The 26,064-nt window shown below is 40.1% G+C and overlaps 1 protein-coding gene across 4 annotated transcripts; it reads right to left on the reverse strand.

Moving 5' to 3' along the window:
* Window positions 1–982: 982 nt before the first annotated feature.
* ZFAND4 (zinc finger AN1-type containing 4) lies at window positions 983–26,055 on the reverse strand. 4 transcript variants are annotated; one of them, XM_065671817.1, is made up of 10 exons: window positions 25,733–26,055; window positions 24,446–24,748; window positions 15,317–15,392; window positions 15,159–15,226; window positions 14,417–14,603; window positions 11,132–11,279; window positions 9,025–10,206; window positions 8,344–8,398; window positions 5,540–5,654; window positions 983–3,025 (listed from the first exon to the last, which is right to left on the reverse strand). In XM_065671817.1, the coding sequence occupies exons 2-10, from the start codon at window positions 24,627–24,629 to the stop codon at window positions 2,890–2,892; spliced, it is 2,151 nt and encodes a 716-aa protein (XP_065527889.1). In that variant the 5' UTR covers window positions 24,630–24,748; window positions 25,733–26,055; the 3' UTR covers window positions 983–2,889. The 4 variants fall into 4 exon arrangements, with proteins under 4 accessions (XP_065527889.1, XP_065527886.1, XP_065527888.1 ...); XM_065671814.1 differs by having other exon boundaries at window positions 5,540–5,657; window positions 25,733–26,053; XM_065671816.1 differs by lacking the exon at window positions 25,733–26,055 and adding an exon at window positions 25,517–25,718 and having other exon boundaries at window positions 5,540–5,657.
* Between the last annotated feature and the right edge of the window lie 9 nt (window positions 26,056–26,064).

Consider the following 26,064-nt stretch of genomic DNA (forward strand, 5'->3'; position numbering starts at 1 on the left):
TGGTCTAAAACCATATATATATATCCCTATGTGTTTATATTTATATATAATTACCAACTAAAACAATAAATTACAAATTTAAGTGCGCTTAGGGCTGTACTACTGGCTGAAATTAAAAGCGCCCCAGTATTGGAAATGAGAACAAAACCAGAAGAGTTCTGCACAACAAATGTCTGTATTAGGTGTAATCAAATGAGGTATAATAAAAATTACAAGAAGCTACACATGTAGAAATTAAGATTATTACTAGGTTCTGAAAAGTGCTCTTGTGCACTTCAGTATGTGTATGCAAAAACAGAGGGTCACAATTGAGATTTGATTCAAAGACTTCTTGCACACAACTATTACGTAGTCTTCTTAAAAGCAGAGTGGGGCTATTCTAATTCACTGCAAAATAATTTCCTGATGTCCTGGGTTCTGCAGCAGCAGTCATTTTCTCCTTCTTAGTAGCTGGTGCAGTGCTGTGGTTTTGACTTTCAGCCTGGGAACAGCACTGGTAACACCAATGTTTTTAGTTGTTGCTCAGTAATGTTTACTCTGACCAAGGACTTTCTGAGCCTCATGCTCTGCCGGGGAGGAGGGGAAGCCAGGAGGAAGCAGAGACAGAACATCTGAACCAAACTAGCCAAAGAGGTATTCCATACCACAGCACGTCATGCCCAGTGTATAAACTGGGGGCAGCTACTCAGAAGGGCTAGATCACTGCTCGGGTTGGGCTGGGTATCGGTCAGCTGGTGGTGGTGAGCAGTTGTATTGTCTTCCCTTGTTATTATTATTATTGGTGGCAGCAGTAGTGGTTTTGTGTTATACCTTAGTTACTGGACTGCTCTTATCTCAACCCGTGGGAGTTACATTCTTCTGACTATCCTCCACAACCCTCCAGGAGCAGGGGGAGGAGAAGGGAGGGAGGAGTGAGCGAGCGGCTGCGTGGCTGAGGTGCCAGCTGGGCTTAAACCACGACACCTGACAATTACACAAAGTCAAAGTGAAGACAGCCAATATGATTTTAATTGTAATTCTTACCAACCAGATACTGCAACTACGAAAAGACCAATACCTCTGTTTTTAGAGAGCTGCTGAGCCACAAATAAGGAATTGTTGGGAAAACATCAGTACATTTGCCCTGTTCCTTACTCCTTCAGCATCAAATATTGTCCCTTGCTAGAGATGAAATAAAAACTACAGGCACTTTCACAGTACCTAGCTCATTACAACATGTTTTTCATACTAGGTGCAACTCTGTCCAGCAAGAATAAACCTAGAGGTCACACACACACAGTGTATCTTTTTTCCTTATCACTGCCCAAAAGAATGATTTTGAAATTTTTTCCCTGAGATCATCACGCTCTGAAAACTCCAGAAGGTTTAAACTGCACATGGACTGCATGAAATGCACTTCCTCCAAGGATGAGAATTCTTCAAGTTAGTTCTCTCCGTTCTAGTAATCCTCTTGATTTTTTTTTTTTTGGCTCAACTTTTGATTGCCATGCTCTTCAGTTGCTACTGTTCAACTGGAATGTAGCACAGATCATTTTAATACCACAACCAATTAAGTAGCTGAGGACTCTGGCATAAAAAGGACCATGACATTCAACTGCCTAGATGCAGTAAGGAGGGATTTCTTTTGTTTTGGTGGTTTGTTGTGGGTTTTTTATTCATCTGTTTATACTAGAACATCTCAAGAAACATAAGATTACAAAAATATTTCAGACGCATTAAGGGAATGAAAGAGGAAAGGCTTACAGTAGGTATATTCCTCCAACATCACTTTCTGCAGTAGCTGTATACTCATTAGTGGGGTCTCACAAAATTAGTGAACTGCCTCTACAGGAGAAAGGCTGTAGGTTAATATATGCCATTCGTTGAACATCCATTTTTGACCATGCTAGTACATCTGTAAGACTTCAGGTCTAAAGCACACACTGCTGGTCACGTTATTCTTAATGAAGTCAGTGGGAATTTTTCCATTGACTTCAGTAAGAACAGGTATGAACCAGTGCGTCTAAAAAAGAAAGCCATAAAATCAGCCCTGCACCCAGAACAAAGCCCAACTTTTAATTTAGGAGCATGCTGTAAGATAGGAAAAGTTATCCTGTGTATTTGTAAGAGCAAAAACCAGAATAAAATTTAATATTTATTAGAATTTCTTCCAGTAACAGCATTCAACATCTTAACAAACCAAGTTGTGAAGTCTTTAAAAAAATCTAGGATTACAAAAGAAGTTAAAATAAATTGTTCCTTATATTTAATGGCAACAAAGGGGGAATTTTCTATTTAAAAACAAACTTGTCATATAAACAGTATTATTTCAAGAAACGTGATTAACATGATATGTAATTTTCAGAATGGATACACAGTGTATGAATACCAGTCTGAATGAAACAGAGGGGTGGAACACGCTACCCCCTTAAAAATCTCAAAATAGGCCATTTCAAGAAAGGGGAGGGAGGGAGGATCTTTCTAGTGAAATAACTTAGAAAATACCACGCAATGGACAAAAAACGCAAGAGTACAGAAGACATTACATGACACCCTCATTACAACACCCCCTCAAGTCTGGTTATACAGTAAATAAAGTTAGTAAAGTGCATCTTTTAAAGACTTGTCTAGTGAAATAGCTTTCCCAAATATAAAACACAACACAAGACGTGCAGTAACATAGTGTAAGTTTTTAAAAACTAATCTTTAACTTTTCATTCAATAAGGAAGAAAAGTTTTAACTGCAGTAGTGTTCACATTATTCTTCGATAGGATGCATCCTCATGTGCTTTTGTTACTTGGCAAATCTTTAAATATGGAGCATGGCAAAATTATGCAGTTTAAGCAAGTGCTTCTCTCAATGTAATACAATTCTTCAATGGCAGAATGGCCACATGCAGCACAACCATGTTATATTTTGGGGAGCTTTGGTGCACTAACGACGGGATTGGTCTCCTGCAAATACCTTCGCCCTGCACTCTTATAGTCATAGGTGCAGGTGTGAGTCTCTGCATAGCGGTGTGTTGCACAGAAGTTGTTTCCACATCTGAAGAATCAAGAATATTAGAAGTCAGAAGCTTTCAGAAGCTTTTAACTCCCTGATATGCTAGAAGCCCTTTGGCTTAATCATGTCTTGTTTGTTTGACAAAGCTGCTTGGATTCTAATCGTCCTTGACTGATAACATTAGCTGGTGGGGTAATCAAAATGACATTTTTGTCACCTTTGCAACTTTGACCCAACAGTCTCTTCAGCTGGGAAGTTAAGCGAGATCAGTACTCCTTGAATTAGCTATCAAGGATTGAACAATCTTACAAATTCAGAATGACGGGCTTTGATTTATTTCTTTTCTAAAGACCTCACACATCAGTTGGCAGAATTCAGAGGACAAAACCATGGAACTAAAATAATGGCATCAGGTGAAATCCACATAATGCATTTCAGTTAAAAAACACCACATCATTCAGACACCAAAACAGGATCTTTAGTTCAACACAACTTCTGCCTGGCATAAACTCAAATTAGTTATTTGAGATTAATAAATACATATTTAGTCAACTGTAAAAACATCAGACAGAGTAACTATGGGGAACACGACTTCCTATATGATTGGATAAAGGTTCATCTTCCCAATATCAGTTGCAATTTGAATGAATTATGATTTTTTCTTCAAACTTGACAGCTCACCAGCTAAGACTTCTAACAAGAGAAGAGCATACTCTGGATGTTGTAACTGATCTTGACAAGTGCTTCAAGTGGAGACTAGTATTAGTGTCTCATTGCCTAATTATTTGATAAAGTTGTTTCTTGACAGGAAAGCAATTACATCACATTCACAATCAGAGTTCTCTTGAAATGGATTAGGCATTAGAATCATACAAGATTTGGGATAGAAGGGACCTCTCAAGATCATCTAGTTCCAACCCCACTGCCAGATGCAGGGACACCTTCCACTAGACGAGGCTGCTCAAAGCCTTGTCGAACCTGGTGTTGAACAATTCCAGGGATGGGGCGTCCACGACTTCACTAGGTGACCTGTTCCAGTGCCTCACCACCCCACCAGTAAAGAATTTCTTTGGAATATTTTGTCTGAATCTTCCCTTTTAGTTTAAAGCTATCCCCCTTGTTCTGTCACTATATGCCCTTGTGAAAAGCCCCTCACTAGCTTTCTTGTAGGCCTCCTCTAGGTACTGGAAGATTGCTATAAGGTATCCCCAGAGCCTTCTCTTCTCCAGGCTCAACAACCCCAAGTCTCTCAGCCTGTCTTCATTACTTATGCAACTTTCTGTTTCAGTACTCAGTATTAAACTATAATCTCTTATCTATCTATCTGGGTTCATAATAAACTCTAAAACTGTTACTGAGGCTTTGTGTGCCTGGTATTAAATTTCCTTTTCTTTGATTCTTGATCCTGTAATCACCAGTTCTCTCATAAAACTGTATTCTCTATTTGGTTCATGTTCCATTCTAATAAGAGGTCGTATGGTTGCTTCTTTTGAAACTAGAGCAAATGCTATTCTTGGAGATGTGCAATTTACCCCCTTTTCTGGGCTTCATTTTTAACCTTAAAGCAAGCTGCTTAGTTACTTCTAGAAGAGCTTGCAGCTACGTGCTCAGCAGGAAAATGTGCAGTGTCCAAACCTGTTTCAAAATCAAAGACTGAAGAGTCAGTAAGGAGGCAGTTCCTCACCCTGAACCTCTCCAACACAATTCCCCACTGGCAGAAGTCTTGCTCATTTTGCTTTTGATTGGCATGAACCAAGATCAGTTTCAAATGCCACCCCCACAGTGCAGCAGTTCTCAACCTTGACTAGATTATTGGAATTTATACTGAAAAAAGAATATCTTGTGGAAAATAATACTTTAAGAACCAAGATCAAAGAGAAAGTGTTCAGGGTTTGCTGTTTTTTTTGTTGCTGTTGTTTAAGTTTCCAGCCATCATCCCCAAGTGCCAGGTCTCTTTGTATTGCCTGCAAATCATGATTTGGGGGACCAGCACTCTGGCGCTCTGCTTTTGAGATGCACTAGATGCTCAAAGGTGACTGAAGTCTCACTAGAAATACAACACACGCAAAATTAAAAAGCTGTCTGATATAAATTCATATAAATTCACAAACTGTGCAGATGTGTTGTAATAGGGCCAAATCGGGGGGAGTTTTTCTGCAAAATTGTAACAAAGTCCATATTCCTCAAATTGTTAACAATTATAACAAGTTATAATATTATAATAATATGGTTGAGAAACTGCAGAACAGAAATCTGTAGCAAGTTCTCTCCACACCAGTACAAAATGTCATTGTTCTTTTTTTGTAATCATGGTCTTTATTTCCTGGTACCTTGCACCCTAATAATTTCCATTCCTTCATTTTCCTGGAGGAACATATACCTCAGCAGCAGAACAGGTACAACATAGTGAGTTTTAATTCCTAAAGTTTTGCTGAACCAAGAATTGCAGCTTTCTGGAAAGTTGACTATGCTTAAGGAAAACCATGCGGTGCAGGAAACCTTTTGGTTAATCCAGCTATCAATTTTAAACAAGAGCTGATTATACTCTCAGCCTACCTGCACTCATAGGTGGTTGCCAATCCAGTTTTCTTGCCACAAAGAAAGCAATGCTTTGTAATTTTCTTTTTTGCTTGAATTGAGCCATTCACAGGTGGAAGATGGGTTGCTTCACCTGCTTTCAGAGGTAGAAACACAGCAAAGACATTTTATTTTTACTTATTCCTTATCACAAGCTACTTAAATCTTTTGAAATCCAGATTAATTTTGCATTACTTAAGAACCTCAGGTGGGAACCACAAAGCCTAAACAGAGAGGAAAAAACACAGAAGCTAAACCAGAAAAGACACCTCAAGCCTTTGAACATCTTTGGATGAGGTAAACACAATGCAGGAATTGAATACACTACTCATAACACCTGTTAAAAGTTCACATAAGTTCCAGAAGAAATCAAGAAATACATCTTCTAATGGTCATCCCAAACGTTAAATGAAAACACATGATGTGACTCGGAAAGCACTGTACAGTTGAGCATTGAACTACCTAGCACCTAGCATATTCAGTAGCTAATACTTCAACCTTGCCAAATAAATATTGCAACATTTGAAAATCTTCCTGATACTCCGTAATTGCAAGAAAAGCAAATTATTAGACTACAGGCCTCAATTTAATTATGTGATTGCATAAAGCATTTTGCAGATGTTTGTAAGATTCCTGCACTAAACAATTTACTTTGACTTTTTGACCTGTAATTCTTAGCTGTTGCTTTAGCAAGTGTAGAGCATGTAAAGGAAAGGCATTTTCCTCCCCTTGGTAGAACTAAATTCTGTCCACAAATTGCTTATGCATATTTACCATATGCTAGGACAGTGAAGATGAGCAATGCATCCTCTCAAACATTCTTTCAGTGATTCCACCACTAGATTACCAGGATGCTCACAAAAACTGGCCTTTGTGAGTTCAGACATATTTTTTTTTGTCCAACAAATTTCTGTTCAATCTCAACAGTCAATTCTCAGCTGAGACACAGCAGGCTACATTCAATAGTACTGCCAGGCAGTCACTACACACTGCAGTCGTCATTATCAACCAGTACTATCCCATAGCTATCTAGCATAGGAACTTCCAGGCAATGTTTGCCCATACTATCAATTTCACCATCTTAAAAGTATACTATTTCAGAAGCATCAGTTAGTCCAGTTTGTGAGACAGACAGATCTTGAAGACAGCCCCCTGCCATGGACCATACTTGAACAGAAAAAGGAATATACCCTTCCTCACATTTATGATCCCTACAGCAATTACATGTAAACTATCTGTCCTTTGGCCAGTTATACAACGTATCATTACTTGGCCACTTCTCTCGCAAGTAGAGAAGTTGGCCACACATTATTTGGCCACTTCTCTCGCAAGAGCCTATATGATATGATGACACCAACTTTGGCTTTCTCACGTCTGGAACCTTTTGTAAAATACACTTTTGTCTGATGTAAGATACATCAGAAGAGTATCTTCAGAGTCCTATCCAAGATGATACAGCTAATAGTAGGCTTCCCCATCATGCAGACATGGCTATTAGAATCATGGAATAGTTAGGGTTGGAAAGGACCTTAAGATCATCTAGTTCCAACCCCCCCTGTCATGGGCAGGGACACCTCACACTAAACCATGTCATCCAAGGTTCTGACCAACCTGGCCTTGAACACTGCCAGGGATGGAGCATTCAAAACTTCCCTGGGCAACCCATTCCAGTGCCTCACCACCCTCACAGTAAAGAACTTCTTCCTTATATCCAATCTAAACTTCCCCTGTTCATTTTTTAACCCATTACCCCTTGTCCTATCACTACAGTCCTTAATGAAGAGTCCCTCCCCAGAATCCTTATAAGCCCCCTTCAGATACTGGAAGGCTGCTATGAGGTCTCCACGCAGCCTTCTCTTCTCCAGGCTGAACAGCCCCAACTTTCTCAGCCTATCTTCATGCTCCAGTCCCCTGATCGTTCTCATGGCCCTCCTCTGGACTTGTTCCAACAGTTCCATGTCCTTTTTATGTTAAGGACACCAGAACTGTATACAGTACTCCAAGTGAGGTCTCACAAGAGCACCATCTCTGTTACCATGCAGTAGGTAAGGACAGACCTGTTAATTGACTGCCAATTCAAAGCTGCACCCGTAGTCGTGAAATGAAGGCACAATTCACAATTTTAGCATCTTTTGCTCCCACATCATTACAATTAGATCATTTTGTCTGTTGCAGCTCCTATTTGAAGATCTATCAGAAGATCTTGAAATTAATATTTAGCCACAACATATCCATTTTCAGCACACATCAGGCATTAAGCAATCCACAGTTACCAAGACTAGGGTAGAAAGAATGATACCCATCACAGAAAAATACAGAAAAATCTGCACAGTAATCTTCAGCATCCATGCTCTTCTTGCTTCCTCCCCACATTCCTTTTGCCAAATCCTTCTCGGCTCAGGCTGTAACCCTTAAGACACCACCACTGATAAATTTGCCTCTGCCTTTAGTACACTCAGAAGTATTCACAGCACTGACCTTTTGGAAACTTCAGAGCAGAAATCATAGTTATGTCTACAGATGACATGCAGGATTCACTAAGTATTAAAAAAAAGCTAGCTAAGAGTCACGGTTATGTCTACCTAAGATCTGGATGACATCTGTACATTAAAAGAGTCACTTAGAATACTTGAAGTTATACCATAATACAGAAGTACAATACAGCGAAGACTTGGAAAGACATATGCCTTACAAAGATAAACTATTCTTGTCCTCTGTATATGTGATATATCAGAAAAGATTAAAGAGTCATCTTCAATTATTATTGAAATCACACTACTTACCTACTCTTCTCCCTACAGCTGCAATACTTCCATTCATTCCAAGCCCATGCGCGGACTAAAAAGAAAAAGATTTCCACAAGGGAATTACTAGCAGATGGAAATTAAATGGGAAGTTAGGTAGTCTGGTATCAGCTTATCTGAAATCAATGTTTCATCAATCAACATACCTATAAAGAGTCCAAAATGACTTCTGTACACAAAATTAGAATTCTGCAGTATAAAGCCTTACTTAAAATGTCTATTAATAGTCTTACCATACTTCACAACACACCAAAACAAGAAAGTACATTAGAGATCTGAAGGCAGGCATGTATAGTGCCAGTCACAGTGCGAACTTTGGCATAAATGACAATTAGCGAGCAGCAGGAGATGTCAGATGACACTTCAAACACAGACACTCATAATTCTATCATTATGGTAACTAATGATTTTAGTTGTGAACTGAACAACCACTTCAGTATTTATGAAAAATTACTTCTAGGACCTGTTCAGATAAACAGGCAGTTAAAATACCAGCAGGAATTCAGAAAACAGTTTAAGATCTATCAGAGATTTAAGTACACCTCCCCCTTCCCATCTGCCTTCCCTGAAAAGACACAGAGATACGCACTGAAGTTTTCATAATGCCAGTACCAGAAAAGACAGGAAAACTTCAAACTCTTTGGACGCTTAAGTACTCACTAGAATATATTCAGCAGCTTCATTTGGAGGAGTAGTTTTCCTAAAGCCTTCTTCCTGACAATGCTGCAGGTTTGCAGGTAATGCAATACCAGAAGTCCAAAACCTGCCTGTCCCACAGGAACTCTGTATACTTTCCCTGTTTGTGCTTCGGGCCAGCGAAGCCAGAAATCCTAGGTTACTTACAGAACTCACAGGTTCTCTGGATGCCTTGTTAGCCACATCTGTGAGGTCCCTAGCCTCTGCTTTAGAAATTACATCAGGTCTTTCGCCAAGTGACTCTACTTTCATGCTACAAAATCTAGCAGTCCTAGAAAAAGAGGAGTCTGCTAAACTGCGGACTTCCAACGATCGAAGCATGTTTGGGGGGGCTGTAGATCTCAAGTTACCAGCCTCAAAGCATTTGGGTTGTGCTTGCGGTTTCAGAGAACTGTGACGTGCCATTTGTGCTGAATACCGAAGAGGTGACAAGAGCAGATTTTTTTGAGGACTTAATTCACGAGTACGGAGAAGACCAGACCCCATTGCTGTAGCGCTCAGCACTTTGCTAACAGGTTTTCTATGCTGCTCTACAACCTTAGATTCTTCATCTCCATCAGGCAGTTCAGGTTCTTGGTTCACCTTTCCTATGTCATATACCTCACTACATTGTTCAGTGGTGCTTTCTTCTGTTAACAAAGCAAAAGCATCTGTTTCAGGTAGAAGTTTTTCCTCTGTTCCATATAGTTCTACATTTGTGAGATTCGGAAACAAAACAGCATCCTCCTCACTTGCTGAGGTCACATTTTCAGATGCTTTTTCTGAATTTTCAGGTGGAGGTGAAACAGGAGTCAAAATACTATTAGTAGGTAGCTTTGCGTTTTCTAGTTCAACACGAGATATTTTTGGTGGTAACCTGATGCTACTAATTGACTGTGACCAGGAGTTGCTCTGCCACGTGTCATCTTCCTTAAGAAAGTCATTAGCTGTGGATGGCATCATTCTACCAGCAGTGGCCAAAGTAGCCAATGCTGAAAGTGCATTTTGGGAAGACTCTGAGTGATATGAATTCCCAGGAGGAGGTAGGCAGGACTGTCCAATATGTGGGAGCACTCTTAAAAAACGGTGACGAGCAGCAGCCACTGAGCCACTAGATGGTCGAGGAGCCATCGGAGGACGAGATTTCACCTTGACAGTTTTCTTAGGCTATTAAATAAATAAAACAAAAACCACATACAACAATTAGTATTTGAATTATGGTTGCATTTAGAGATCATATTGCCAGGAATTCAGATACTGTAAGGCCAGAAAAGACTAAATCATTGTTTGTACTCTGTTAATCTGTTGCTAGTTATCAAAACTACACCCCAACATCTGAGTAACAAAAACCAAATATTACAATCAGAAAAGTCTTTTTCTGATTAAAAAAATCGGATATAGGTGACCACATGTCAACAGAATAGCAAGGGAAGCCATAACACCACCAAAGTTATCCAGCAGAGCTTAGGGTCTCAAACGAAATGAACAATGAAAGAAATCCTCTTCACTTTAGATCTAGTTAACCTAGACAGACATGAACACCAATGTAATGCTTTATCTTCTAGGTAATCTCATTCTCCTGTTTAACTTCATAGGCTTTTCAGTGACAGTATTTTTAATGAAACTTCATTTAAGAGAAACGCTGATTTTTACCAGAGAACTACTGCAAAACAACATTAAAGTATTGGAAGAAAAAAAGCAAATAAGAAAAAAAAAAAACCCACAACAAAACCACCAAACCACAACAGCCAACCAACCAAAAAAAAAAAAAAAAAACCAACAACCAAAAAACCCCCAACACAAAACCACACACACAAAAAAACACCACCCCAAAAATCCCATATACCCACAGAAAAACCCACCCAACCCATATAAATCAGGGCCAGTAGTGAATTGTCATGAATTGTTTCAATGAGGACAGGTAGATCAGCAGAACATTTATACAACAGCATTTACTTAACACGTAAAGAATCATCTACCCTTGATCTTTCACTTCCCAAGACAGCAAAATATCTGATCTTCTTTTTAGAAAAGCCAGCACCAGGAAAGTGCAAGCCATTTTACAGTGAGAAAATTTAAATCACAACTTCACCTTTTTACTCAGATTCATGTTCTCCATCTTTGCCTTCAGCAGTTTCATTTTATTCATAGTAATAGAATTCTCAATAATCTGTTGGCCAGAAGGTGATGCCTCTGTCTCGTCTTCATCATCTGCATATAAGTTATAAACTGAACCACCGCTGAAAATAAAAGAAAGTTTGTGTTCATCCTCTAATCACATAATTATTTTTTCAATGAAGTAGTATTCTCACAACTAGAGTCATATCTGCAGTTGATCTGTTGACAAAGCATTATGTAAAGCTGTTTGCAAAGACATTTCAAATCTATTTAGTTTAGCACATAAGCATTCCTTATAAGATGCTCACACAAAGTGATGATGCTGAAATCAGAACACGGCCACGCTTCCAGGAAGTTGTTATACCATATACAGTTGGTTCACACTCACTATATTTTTTCCCCACAGAAGGGATATCCAGTTCCACAAATGTCTCCTGAAGGTATGGCCAAAGCTGTTAACTGTGTGACTCAGACAACAAGCTGATTAGTTTTCCAATTAACCAGGCACTGGCATGGAAGCAAAGTCCAAATTTCTATCCATCCTGAGGGGTGTTCTCACCATAAGTGGAAATGGAGGGGTCACCCATGTGGATATGATATTCTACTTCTGCTTTTCAAAATGAAAATACAATGAAAAAAAAAAAAAAAAAAAGGATCAGTTTAGGTTTCCAAAGTTTCATACTTGGAGGGAAAAAAAAAACAAACAAACAAAAAAACCCCCACAAACACCACCACCACCCCCCCAGAAAAAACCAAAACACTACCAAAAAAAAACCTACCCAACTTTTTTTTCCCCTCCACTAATTAGAGCTGGCATCTTACCTGATTCACATAGCAAAATTCTAAAGGCAGCACAAGTTCAGGAGACAGATACTTAAGAGCAAGATGGCAGCAAATTCAAAGCAGGAGTCAGCAAAATAGTCCAGTCACTTCTTATAAAAAAATAGCTCCATATAGGGGCAGGAAGCTTGGTAAAAGACTCAACACTAAAGAATCATGTCAGAATTTTAATTCTGCAAAGACTTAAGTCACCAACTGAAAATAACTCTTGGAACCTCTTTTCATTCAAGGTCAGGATAGAGAGAAAAGTGATGCACCACACATGTTTAGCTGTTTTTTTGCTTCATTGGTTGTTTTTTTGGAGTGTTTTTTTTGGTTGGTTGGTTTTAATGCAAAAAGAATTGTTATCCTTTTTCTTGCATTTCCTGGCTAAATAGCAACCCCCCAAAAAACGCATACAATAAAAAAAAGCCCCAAAGAGCAACGGAAGGACTTTTTTGCTTTGATTCTAAAATTACAGAAGATGGACATGAAGCTTTGCTCTTGATCATACTTTTAGCCCATTTTCCAATGAGTATACTTCAAATCTACTTTATCCATAGCTGTCAACATTCCCGAGATCTTGCTTGTAAATGTATGCCTCAAAAATAATCAGTAGTTTGCTGAAACCTTTTGACATCAGTGGTTGCTAGTCCCCTACCACAACTTCAACAGTTTTCTTTTAATCCAGAGACAATAATAATTGTATTTGCACCTTGTCAATTTTGAACCCTTAACTTAACCACAGATGAAATGAAATGATCTGGAGAACTGTAAAACAAAACCCAAACCAGTGTCTCATTTCTAAATTGCAGCCATTAAGTTCTGCTCCACACATAAGCAATATGAGAAAAGCTGATAAATAAGTGCCCCAAAACTCTCAGTCACCAGTTTATGCACATATATAAACATATTTTACTGTCAGTGTGTAAAGTGCTACTATTCAGAGTGATTCACAGCCTTCCTCTATAAAGTGAAAGTGAAAAGGTCTGATTTGCTTCCATTCTCTCCTCTCTTTGCTACTGTTTCCATTTCCCACAAAGTCTGCCCAGCCTAAGAATTAAAAAAAACCCAGAATTTCTCCCCCACCCAATCAGTGTCTGCCTTAGTAGAAAAGCTAATAAATGAACACCCATAGAAAGCACTGAACAACTGAAGCTGAATGTTTTCAACCCAGTTGGCTTCTAACCTAACTGGATAATTTAACCAGTGACAGCACATTTCTTAAGTATAATGTATCTGACTTTTATACATGCTCTTGTGCTTTGAAAAGCTTACCAAGATGCCTTATAAGAGCCAAAAGACTGTGGTTTATTCCTCTGGTTTGCTACCTTTAGCCAATCTCAAGTAAATAGTAAATTACTATTTAATTTATACACTAGGATTATCTAGTTGAAAATGACTAAGAGTTTCAAACAATTGTCCATGCTAGTTTTAAATGGGGGCTGGGGACAGAGGAAAAACAAAACCACCTCTCACACACAAGAATTTGAACACGTAGGCAGATATCAGAGTGTCCATTATACTGGAAATAAAAAAAAAAAATAAAAAATCAAAGTTCAAACTCCTTCTGAGAATTCTTTGCATCAATTCCCAGTACAGCATCCACAGTTCTAGCTCTTTGGATGATCATTTGCAGTTAAAGGTAAAAGGGAACAATTTGGTAGTAGGCAGAGTATCAGTGAGTACAGGATTTACACCTGTCTGCTCCTCTTTTCAGAAGTTTATTTAGCCCAATGAAGCAGCAAGGTTCTCAGTTCTTGCTGCTGATGGTGGCTTTTATCTATTTTGAATATACACGCAACATAGTAAGTGGCTATTTACTGAAAATGAGTGCAAGGCTTGAAAGATGATCACAAATCTAAAATATTTGTGTATTTCCTCCTCTTCTTATTTTTTATACAATAATATTATTTCAGAACATTAACAAAGTAAACACCAGCAAAACAAAAAACCCACCAACACACCCCCAGTTTCTCCAAAACTTCAGACAAACCCTCTCAGGATTTTTCACTGCCAATCTACTATCTTCCTGACTAATCATTTGGTGAAGTCACATCCATATGAAAAAGTTAATGCTGTGAACAGAAGAATGTTTATAAACTAAACAAATGCCTTAAGATGCAAGAGAAATACATTTATTGCTAAATTGACTCTCCTGTGAAATGTTCCCTTTAAGAAAGTGCTGGAATGCAGAGAATTGCTATAAGCACAAGGTCAGCTTTATCTCACTCTATTGACACACACTCTGATAGATCACTGTCAGCATGGCCGCTGACCACAAGGTACTACTGTGTTGCTAGGCTTACCAGTTACAGCATTTTAGGGCACATTTCTTGCAGTATTTCAGATCCTTTTTTGATAAAGTCAACAAATAAAGCTAAAAATTATACAGCACCTCACTTTTGAAAAATAATATAGAGATTAAAAACAACTTTACCCCAAAGACTCAGATAATGGCGTTAAAGTGCCATCTCCCCGGTCTACCACACGGAAGAAATTCAACTGATCTCCTTCTCGATATACTAAGAAGGTAACTTGTTTGTTGGATGGCCCTTTCTCCCAAATCTCATCTCTAGTGGGATCCATGTATTCAGCCATTTCCCTGATAGGGTCTTCCACAGGAACTATGAAGAGAAGGAAAAAAAAAACAACCCAGAGTAAAACTAGATTATTATTATTATTGTTTTGATCACCTTTGAGAGCTCAGGTCAGTTTACAATGGGAATTCCCAATCTAGAAGATACGCTGAGGTTTTTCTTTCCCATGTGAAAATTATCAAGGGGATTTCTCCATTGTCATTCCTGTATAGAAAATACACAGGTTTATCACTGGACTAAACCAATGCCCGATTCTTAATAATCAGATTTTTAAAACTATATGCATAATTATATTACAGTATATTTTTTCTGCAGGTAAAGAATTGCTGATTTTAAAACTTAATGATTCTATACATATAAACATACTTGTTAAACTAAGGGCAAACAAAATGAAAAGGATGGTGCGCTTGGTACAAAGAGAAGATGAAAAAAAAAAACCCCACCAAACTTCCTCCATTTTTGTTAAGTACTTTCCAACTGATTTGGAACTGAAATCTGCTCATCTAGAATGCTTATCTAAGAAAAGCTGTTTCTGGTTATAAGATGTTGCAGGAAACTATTTTGAACCCAGTTAGCACTTACCTCTTCTAGTGTTAATAGGTCCACCTCGCATAGCCAGAACTAATTTCAGAGTGCAGCCTTCCGAAATGCTGAAAATAATGAATAAATTTTTGTAGCATCGTGATTACTTGTGCTAATAATTGTTTAGAAACATTAATTGCCATTTATTCTATACTTACTTATAATCATTCAAACAATAGTCATCCCTCAGTTCTGTATTATTCCAAATTAAGTGCTGCTGAGAGACAGGAATACCTAAACAAAACAAACAAAAGATTGTTAAAATTCAAGCTTAATGGGAGTTCTACTTTTTGAAGAATGAAGAACATGAGGTAATGAAAGAGAGGTGAGAAAGTGAATTACAGGGGAAAGACAAGAGGAAGCAGGACAAGGACAGGTGCTTGAGCAGCCTTTAGTCATGATATCCATCCTCCCAAACAGCTATTAAGAATAGCTGTTGTTCTTTGAAAGTCAAAGTTAAGATCATTAGCAGGCTTGTGTTCACACAGAGTTCAATCTTTTGGCTCAACAAGGGGTCTGTAAAAGTATGCAACTGCTTCAGGCTTACCGAATACTTCCTCTTTTATAGTCTTTGGGTGAGAGAGTTTTTTTTCCTGTTGTCTGTACCTCAGAGCTTTATGTCTACCGACGAGATAAAACTTCTAACTATAGAACTGCTGAATAATTTAACCACAGCCTGATATTCTATATTACAGTCAAGACAAGGTTGCATTAAGGCAGCTCTATTACAGTGGTGACAACTCTAAATGTTTTTTTATCATTACTTGGTTTGGAACCAGAAGGTTCACATGTACAACATAGTACCATAGCAGGTAGTCAAACTTTGTACTACAAACACTTTTATTTTGTTGTGGGTGTTCTTTCAGGCCATCAGAACATTCTATTACTCATATACAGTATTATTAATTTTCAACTCAAGTTCTGGGACAGATCTGGCTAACTATTTTTTGTTAAAGGCAAGTAAGCATTATGAATATTTCCTTATTAAAAATCCATATTCTACACAACAGTTAACTTGGTTTCTTCACAGTCAACTAATTTAGATACATATATCATACACACACATAAGCTGTTACAACCTGAGATGTTCACACATTTTTACTAGAATGCTATCACTTTCCAAATTTGGGTGAGAATACAATAAGAAGAGACATCTCAGATCACACACAGAAAAAAAAAATTATTCTTCCCTTCAGCATTAAAAAGAAGTACTGTCGTTCAATTTGTCCAGTGAAGTCCAGGTAATTAAGATCTCATTGTGAATTCCTGACAAATTGTAATTAAAATGAAAGCCTAGAGAGGCCAGAACTACATTTTCAAAAGGGTCTAAGCACTACTCTCAGCCTAAGAAGCAAAAGCTATATTTTCCAAAAGGTTACATTAAAATAACCTTATCTTGTACTTTTATTTACTGCATGTTCAGGTACTCAAAAGGGTATACAAGTAGCAATGCTATACAGTAGGACTTCCCAAAATACATCTGGCAAAAGAATAAAAAGATCAGACTCTTCCAGGTGGTTTCCAAACATACCTCAGCTCCCCAAAGCTTGCAAGAGTGCTTAGCAAACTGTGGAAAAAGGCCAGTTAAGTAGCCTCTTCTTAGCTGGAGGAAAGGCACAAAGCTACAAACACCCATTACTGGCAAGGAAGAAAAGGGGAAAGTCTGAACAGATTCAACAGGCAAGAAGGAGACATGCTATGTGGACATCCTTCTGCAGAAGGAGTGCACTTTAGAGGAATTGTCGTTATTTAAGTTTTAGAGAAGATGACAATTTCCTTTTCTCACCACAGCTCACATCATCTTCTCTTTTATGAACAACCAATGCAACTTTACTTCAGTTGGACAGCATTTAACGTGAATCTTGTATCCTCTGAAGTCCACAAGACATTTATGAGAGGAATATGTTCATATAGTAGACTAACATAAGTGCTGCTACTACACTGCCAGCTATTTAGTAACTAGTTTTTGGTTATAATTCAAGTCTGCGGCGTAAGCAAAACAAGAACAAGCTGGCAACAGCCAGCAAGTCTACAGTGAAATTGTTTTCTGTATTGTTTTGCAGTCTTCTGATTACAGTCATTACTGTCTGCATGTGTTATGGTTTCAGCAGCCTCCAAGGAGCAATTTCCAATTATTTTGATAAACCAAGAGAGCATTTATTAAAAAGACTGGCTTGCAACTGGCTGTACTGCAGGTGAAACATGGTTTTGTTCATTTAACAATGACAATGAATTTTTGATTAAATGAACAGATGAAAAGACTACTCTGCTTTAATGAAAAACAGTGAAGTCTTTATTACTAATTTCCTTTTATGCTGCTTTCTAAGAATTCTATATACACAGAGGAAATACCATGTGCTTTATAGGTTCAGGTGCAGGAAAACACAATCAGCTGTCCCTTTTCTGGATTATAGTAAGGCTTTCTTGAGGAAAAAGTATGTGCATGGGATCAGCATGTAAAACTGGCAAAAATAATAAGAACTGCAAGATCTCACCCACTTTCCCTAAGCAACACATGACTGTTATCACCAGCCTGCTCTAGATCGGTTCCGAGAAGAGAGGTAAGTAGGGTAACAAGCTACATCTCAGTGCTCAAATGCACTTAGCCTAGACAGGTGATACTACAGAAGAATCTGCAGGCTTCTGGTAGTGCATCTGCCTGCCCTTTTCCTGTCTGCCCCCATGCCCAGGGCTGCTTCAGTACCTCAGGAATTCTCATCAGGCCTTGGCCTTTGTGTAATGAGTTGGACAGTGAAGTGCCCCTTGACCATACCAGGAACTCTTGCATGGCTAAGGGTGGAAGCACTGATCACATTAGGGACTTCTGTTCCCTGGCTAAGGTAGGAAAGGAGTGCGGAGATAAAGTCAGTCATCCCCTGACAGCCTTGGAACACTCCTTCCTGTGATGTAGCCTGAACAGACCAATACCATTGTTACTGGAGGTTTGAGGAATTTCTAATAATTACCAACTCAGATTGTGGTCAGGATGGAAATTTACTAATGACTAAAGCAAATCATCTTGCAATCCTATAAACAGTGGTCTCTAGCGAGACCCTTTGAGCACTCCTGGACCACAGCAGGCTGCAAACAGCATCTCCCTCTGACTTCGATGCCCCTCAGAGTTTGCAGACTCTAAAGTCTGTGATAATTGGAGGACCATCACCAAAATACGGGACCTGAGCTGAAGTGTCCCCACCCCTTGAGAAATACTGAGACATTAGGAATATTTTAGTCAACTCGAGGGGAATTTTTAGTAGCTATGCCTTTATATGTCTTCATGTATGTGTGTGTGTAGGTTTTATATAGATTATATATGCTTTATAGATTTTTTTTTTATAGATTGCTATAGCAGGTGTAGTAAATACTATTGACTTACTTTATAAGATCCACCTTAAAACTGCAAACTGCTGGTAGGTGAAAGCTGCATAAAAATTCCCTCTGTGGTGAACTAGTACACTTGTAACCCTTTAGATACATACCACTGACCAAGTCTGAGACTAAAACTAGACTCATCCACACTTAGGCTCCTTTGGGAGCAAGGGGGTCTTTTCTGAAGCTTGTGACTCAACAGGAGGGTCTCCCTTACCCTTTTGCGTCTTCAGTCTCTGTACCATTCATCTTTAGCTACATTTTCCTTTGTATGTTTCATCCATGTAGTAAGTGTGAACCTTGCCATTAAATTCTGTTAAGTTGTACTTTTATTAACTCACTATAAAACTCTTCTTTGCTAATACCTTTGATGGTCATTCTTTGAGCTACCTTAAACCACTTTTCATGCAAGTCTGTCTCCTGAAGTGGCTGCAGATGCACTGACAATCTGACCTACTAAAATGGGGGGAGGAAAAAAGTACTCTGTCCTGTCTCTGAATCAGCCTGTCAGATACATTCTTAAGCTTCACTCCTTTACTCTTCTTTCTGGCATGCTAAGCAGGTTCACCAGACAAACTGATGTAGTCGAGTCGTACCCAGAAACAAATGACCAAACCTGTAGATTTCAGAACAAACTTGACTTTATGTTGTTTATAGAAGGTTACTGTGTTTAAAAACACCACAAACATTTAGAGGCCACAGTTCAAACATTCTACTTATCTTTGATCCAATGTCCAAATTGCTGGAAAGTTCCTTATTTGTTCTTGCTTGCAGAGAGGCTGGTCTGACAAGTCTTATTTTCCCCCCACAAACTAGCTAAACTAGGAAAGAGGTGCAAAGGTTCACAACTTACAGCAGCAGGACTGTTTTCGCAACTCTTAAATCTCACATCTTTCATTTGCACAATAGTAAACTACATTAGTGTACATGGTGATCAGTGCTGACCTATTCTAGGCATTGACAGAGGAGACTTACAGCTAGTCACCATTAACTGAACACAGGCCCAACTTCCGTATTTACACCTTCCAGATGCTGCTCTAACCATCTCATCTGGGCACAAGCTTGCATTTGCAGGAATGTTTTCCCAGCTCAGACAAGGCATAAGCTTAAAGAAGCTTCATGAACTTCTTCTGGTCTTTATCAGCACAGTAAACAGGCAAGTAACTAAGCAAAGAGGAGACACAGAGGAAAAGTAGTAGACAGAAGAAAAGCAAGCTTTTTGAAAAACTTGTTACCCTTAAGCAATCCACTTACTCCAGTCCTGACAGAAACATAACTATTTTCTCTAACATTAGTAGTAATAAGTATAATACATACTCTGAATTCACAGAATTTAGAAAGAAATTACAACATCCAGAAGAAATCTGCATGATATTCATGCACTTCCTTTGCTTCAGGTGAAGCTCCTGTACATAGGCAGCAAAACAATGACAGGGAAAAGACGAAAGTTTCAACAGTCATGATAAAATAAGAGTTCACACGCACACAACAAAAATGCTGTTGCATCTGTTGTCCCCTGCTGAACACAAGCATTTCAAATTAAGATGTACTTTATAAGCTAGTTCTGTTTTTCCCCTTTACAATAATACAAGAACAAGAGAATATCTAAGTTTTCATCTAAAAAGGTAGATGTTTCCATATATGCAGATCACAAAATTCAGTGGCAAGCAGTCACTGAACAAATCATGACCAAGTTGTTTCGTCTTATTTTAAAACTAGCTATGTAAATGAAGGCCTTAACCCTCTAGCTGTAGAATGCAAATTAATTCCCACAAAATAATAATACCACTATCACCAGATCCCAACCCCTGCCTCCTCCCTTGAGACTCGATCCTATCTTACTGAACACACACATTTACAGGTATTATCTATGGTTCTGTAACAGATGAAAGAATTGGTCACTCCAGGAATACACTATCTGTATATTCTTTCTATAAAATTCAATATAATAATTGGTGTTTCCAAATAAAGAATACTAAACTTTGCCCAGCAGCTACAAAGACTTGTGCAATAGAGGTAGCAAGAAGATATTGTCCAGCAAAAAAAAAAGGCAAAAAGCTATTTCCTCTTTCATTGAAGTCCTGCTATTTTTAAGTACTGTTCATGTGTTAAAGCTCAGTCTTTCATGTCACCTTGAAACTCAGGTACCACCTTATCCATGTCCTGCTCATCCATGTCCATCCAACACATGATACTGCTTTCAAATACAAATAATCCAATGAAACCAATGAAGCAGGTAACATTGCTGCCCACACTATACTGTGCTGCTGGCTGTGTGTATTCTACCTTTTATGCCACCAGCAGAGACAGAGCTATTTCTTCTCAGTGTACCATTTTAAAAAACTCATTCAGTGAATCTGAGACAAGGAACAATTCACCCTAAGTGGCTCCAAAGTCAACATTATAACAAATCTAAATTTTTGGATACCAAGTGCTTACTTTGCCTGGAACATATTTGACTATAAATGCCTGGATTGGATACAAATACACGTCAGATCTGCTTTAACTTCAATTCACAAGTAGAGTTAAGAGTTGCACTGAAATTTCACATGCCTTCGAAACCATTAATAATTTTTTACCCATATTCTTTACTGACTTAAAACCAACTTGAAACAGAAAGCTGGAGGTATGGAGCTCTTTCTTAGTAAGGCACCAATGTCTACTACAGCTGTCTAAACAAGCCCTTCCCATATCAGATCATTAAACAGGCACCAAGAATGACAAGTATACAAAATTCCTAACATGCCATCCATATTATCCTTTCTTATTACAGTGCAATCTACAGCTATTGATTTTCAGGTTGTTGGCAAAGATCAGTTTTCTTGATTTAGTTTTATTATTTGACTTTTACAACTAGATGCATTGGTGACATTTCAAAAAATTTATTAACTTCTGAGACAATTCTAGATTTTGTTCTTGGAGATACCAAGCCTTAATTTTCCCCAAACATATCCTTCTATATGCTTACATACCATTATCCTTACACTCAAATGAATCCACAGAGGCAATACATATACTAGGTACCCTATAGAGTCTCCCAGCAGCGCAGGAAGCATTCTTCAGCCAGAGGAGCAGCTTAAATGCACCTCTTTGTTCACACCCCATGAAAGTTGACACTATACAATAACAAAAAGTTAAAAACAGCAGCAGAAAGAGGAACACACGTAAGCTTCTTACTTCCCATACTAAATCACAACAGTAAAATTACTTCAGGATTTTTGCTCCAGCTGGGTGGCTCATTGCTTGCACTTGTGCACTGTAACAGGAACTCCATCAATTAAAAGTGGTTCATTATTTTTTACATGCAGTATCAACCCCAAATGCAATACTTGGGGGTGCTGGTCGATGAGAAAATAAACATGAGCCGGCAGTGTGCGCTCGCAGCCCAGAAAGCCAACCGTATCCCGGGCTGCATCAAAAGGAGCGTGACCAGCAGGTCAAAAGAGGAGATCCTGCCCCTCTGCTCTAGTGAGACCTCACCTGGAGTACTGTGTGCAGTTCTGGTGTCCTCAACATAAAAAGGACATGGAACTGCTGGAACAAGTCCAGAGGAGGGCCACGAGGATGATCAGGGGACTGGAGCACCTCCCATAGGAAGACAGGCTGAGGAAGTTGGGGCTGTTCAGCCTGGAGAAGAGAAGGCTGCGTGGAGACCTCATAGCAGCCTTCCAGTACCTGAAGGGGGCCTACAGGGATGCTGGGGAGGGACTCTTCGTCAGGGACTGTAGTGACAGGACAAGGGGTAATGGGTTAAAACTTAAACAGGGGAAGTTTAGATTGGATATAAGGAGGAAATTCTTTCCTGTTAGGGTGGTGAGGCACTGGAATCAGTTGCCCAGGGAGGTTGTGAGTGCTCCATCCCTGGCAGTGTTCAAGGCCAGGCTGAAGGAAGCCTTGGGCGGGATGGTTTAGTGTGAGGTGTCCCTGCCCATGGCAGGGGGGTTGGAACTAGATGATCTTGAGGTCCTTTCCAACCCTAACTATTCTATGATTCTATGATTCTATAAAGTTAATTTGTCACTGTGTATCTGTCCCCTCCACACACAGCCAATCAATGTGTCTTCACTCTGCCTCAAATAAATCATATTAATCAGGACACTGCAGATATTTTAAACTCTGTTCTGGAGTACCAAGGAATTTCAACTGACTTCTAACAGTTCAATGGCAAACACCAGTGAAGTCTTATCTTTCATGTTTTAATGAAATTTACTTACTAATAAAGTCCATACAGCAGGCACCTAAGCTACTACCTTATCATCCTATCAACTACAACAGCGAACAAAATTCTCAATAAGTAATATTATAATTTCATTACTGAGCTGTCCTTCTTATAAGAAACTAGAAAGGAATTATGATACTTTTGTAAACTAGGCACACCCAGCCTACAATAATAAACTATAGGTATAATTTAGGATGTCTATTGACAATCTCCTATTTCAGAGTATAAGATATTAAAATTCTTCTTCCTTCCATCTCCTACTGTCTTTTCATGCATCCTTTAACACTCACTTCATCTATACTGTCCAGATAGCCTTCCTTCTCCTATACTCTATTGCCTAAGCTCCCTTTTAATTCACTCTTAGTTAGCATTCTATCATGTATCTGCTTGCATCTCTCCTACGCCTATATTCAGTCATGAAGAAAACACCTTTCCTTTTCTTGTTTCACCTCTAGCCTCCAGAAGCATCTCAACATGTTCTCAGACTTGTGATTAATTATGGCCCTGTCCACAGGAAACAAAAGCATATCTACATAGCTGCGCTAATGGAGCTACAATGATGTAAACTCTAGTTGTCGGCATGGTGGAGCTTTTACTACGTGACCTTACTAGCAAAAAGTCATCCCTATTATCGAATGCTTTTGTGCTTTAAGACTTGTCAGCTACACTTTTTTTCCATCCATTAGCACAGATTTCCATAAGAGGAGGACAGTACCTTAGATTCAAGTCTAAAGCATCGCATTACATCTCCCAGAGGGTGGGTTCCACACAGACAGAAGAATGAAAAAAGTGTTCAGGTATACTGGGGAAAGAGCGGATCCCTCTTCTTAAAAATTAAGAACTCTGGTACCCTCAGCTTGTGTAGGTACATAGTTCTTTAACTCCTCCAAAGTGAGGAAAAGGATACAGTACTTCAAAGTAGCTGAAGTATTTAAACATATGTGTTTTAAATAGCGTTCTTTCATGCAGGATCATTCTCATTGTAGAGGGAAAGAGGTGAGAGAGGACTAAGCTACATCTTTTCTCCTCACATTAGCACCAGGACTGGACTCATAACTTAAAGGAGGTTTTCACTTTGCAAGATGTCCCAAGTTCATCACGTTAAGACAAATCATTGTTCAGCCAGACTTTTACCAGAAAAAGATCATTCACCTAAATAAAATTCTAACTTCAAGCCACCTTTGCATCTGCCTGCACTACAGCTGCTCTTGTGACTGCAGTATCATAAGCTAACCATAAACTAGCTAACCTAAGAAGCAACAGCCAGAGCACTTATGTTTAACGTATCCTCGACAGCTGCAGTATAGACATACTGCAACATTCAAGTTTATAACCTTGCTAGTTAACAAGTTATACCAGAGAATACTTTCAACACCAAAAATGCTATATCCCATATAATATCACAATTAATGATTCAACATAGGCTTCTAAGGATTTACCTTATCAAAAAAACAAAACACAACAACAAAAGGAGGGCAAAAATACCAATTCCAGCGAAGTCCAAGCTGTGAACTGACAAGTAAAAGGAAACAGCAGAAAACCCCCTCAATTCCAATTTAACCCAAGCCATAAAACAAGTGCCTGGTTTATATACATAATACTGAACAAGTCATTAGTCCGATTTGAATAGCAATTATAATTTTTAAAACAAGACTTTCTCTAAAGTGATAACGTTTATACCGAAATGAGAGAACAGTACCTTCCAGTCTTTGAATTTTAGCTTTCACAGAAATAACTGTTTCAAAGGGCGAAACTCGCAGTTCAAAGCACGTTCCTGTGAGTGTTTCAATGAAGAGCTCCATAGTTTCATAAAAAGGAAGCTTGTAGTGAAACGGTCCCATATTGTCTTCGTTGAAAAAAGGAGGCTCTTTCTTGTTGGCCATTACAAAGGATTTACAACTTCCTTGTATGGAGATCTGTCAGAAAACTACATTCCACTTCCAGCCAAGTCAGCTTTGAGGACAGGTATGGTGCATCGCTGTTCATTTCTAGGATTTTTCACCTATAAAGCAAACAAGCATAGCGCTAACAACATCTGCATGTGGCTGTTGAAGAGAATTTCAATTTATTCTTGATGAACAATGGAACAGCTATTAAGAAGCAGTAAATTACTATGTAGGTTGTAGAACAGATTACCACAAATGGTATCAGTAGATTGTAAGCTTAGGGCTCTAGTTTCAGTCAGCATTCTAGGTCCTACCTCCTACCTTTCTTATTTTTACTTTGTTTTCACAAACGACCTACACTAACGCCCAAAGCCAACAAAAGATGAGCCCGCAGAAGGATCAGACCTGGGCAAAAAACTCCAGGAAGGCATAAATACGGGGACTCGTCCGGGCTCGGGGAGGGCAACAGAACAGACAGCAGCTTTTCCCCCTCGGCTGCTCCATGCTGCCCCCGGCCCAGTCCAGCCCTGCACCGGGAGGCAGGCCGGACTCAGGCCAGCAGAGCCGAGCGCCCTCAAACAAAGGAGCGAGCGCAGCTGCCCACCCTCTCTCCCACCCCCCGCAGCCGCCGCCGCCGAGCCTCGGGGCGACCTCACACCCCGGGTAGTACGCTCGCCCCACCGCAAGGGCCAGCCGTGCCCCAGCCCACCCCGAAGGAATCCACCCACCTCCCCTCCAGGGACGCGCTTACCACTGGCGGGGACGCGGGAGGGGTTAGCGCACTGCTCCTCTCCTCGGGTCGCAGGGACGCCGAGGCAGCAGCACTCCCGGGGGCTGCAGAGCCGGTCCGCGATGGGAGGAGAGAGGGAGGGGTCTCATCTCACCTGCCGCCGCTGGGCCCGCTCGGGGGGAGACACAGCGTCTCTCCCCCCTTGCAGCGCCGCCCGCCGCGCCTCACGGGAGCTCTGCAGCCCCGGTGGGACTCTGCAGCCGGAGGGGCTCGGGGGGCAGGAGGAGCTATGGGGTAAGGGGCCACCGCGAGCCGCCCCCAACGCCCGCGCCGCCGCCGCCGCTCGCTCCCCGGCAGCCCCCGCGCCTACCTCTCCTTCATGACATCCCCCACGGGCACCCTCCTACGGGCCAACGTGACGTCCGCTCTCATGCGGCTCTCCCAATCAGCTCCCTGGAGGGGCGGTGCTCCGGGAGCCGCCGGGGGCGGGTGTCCGCCGCGCCGGGCCGGGCCCGCGGCGGTCGCTTGTTGTGGTCGTTAGGACGCGGGGAGGCAGAGCGTGCGCGGAGAAAGACCCGGATGCAACTCCCCAGCCGCTAACAACTGCGGCCACGTGACGGAAGACCGCGGTGGCTCCTGGGACGTGTAGTCTAGCGAGGGCTAACGGGTGGTGGGGCAGCAGCTCGCCCCGGTTCTACCGCT

The sequence above is a fragment of the Lathamus discolor genome, chromosome 3 (assembly GCF_037157495.1).
Source record: "Lathamus discolor isolate bLatDis1 chromosome 3, bLatDis1.hap1, whole genome shotgun sequence".
Classification (NCBI taxonomy): Eukaryota; Metazoa; Chordata; class Aves; order Psittaciformes; family Psittacidae; genus Lathamus; species Lathamus discolor.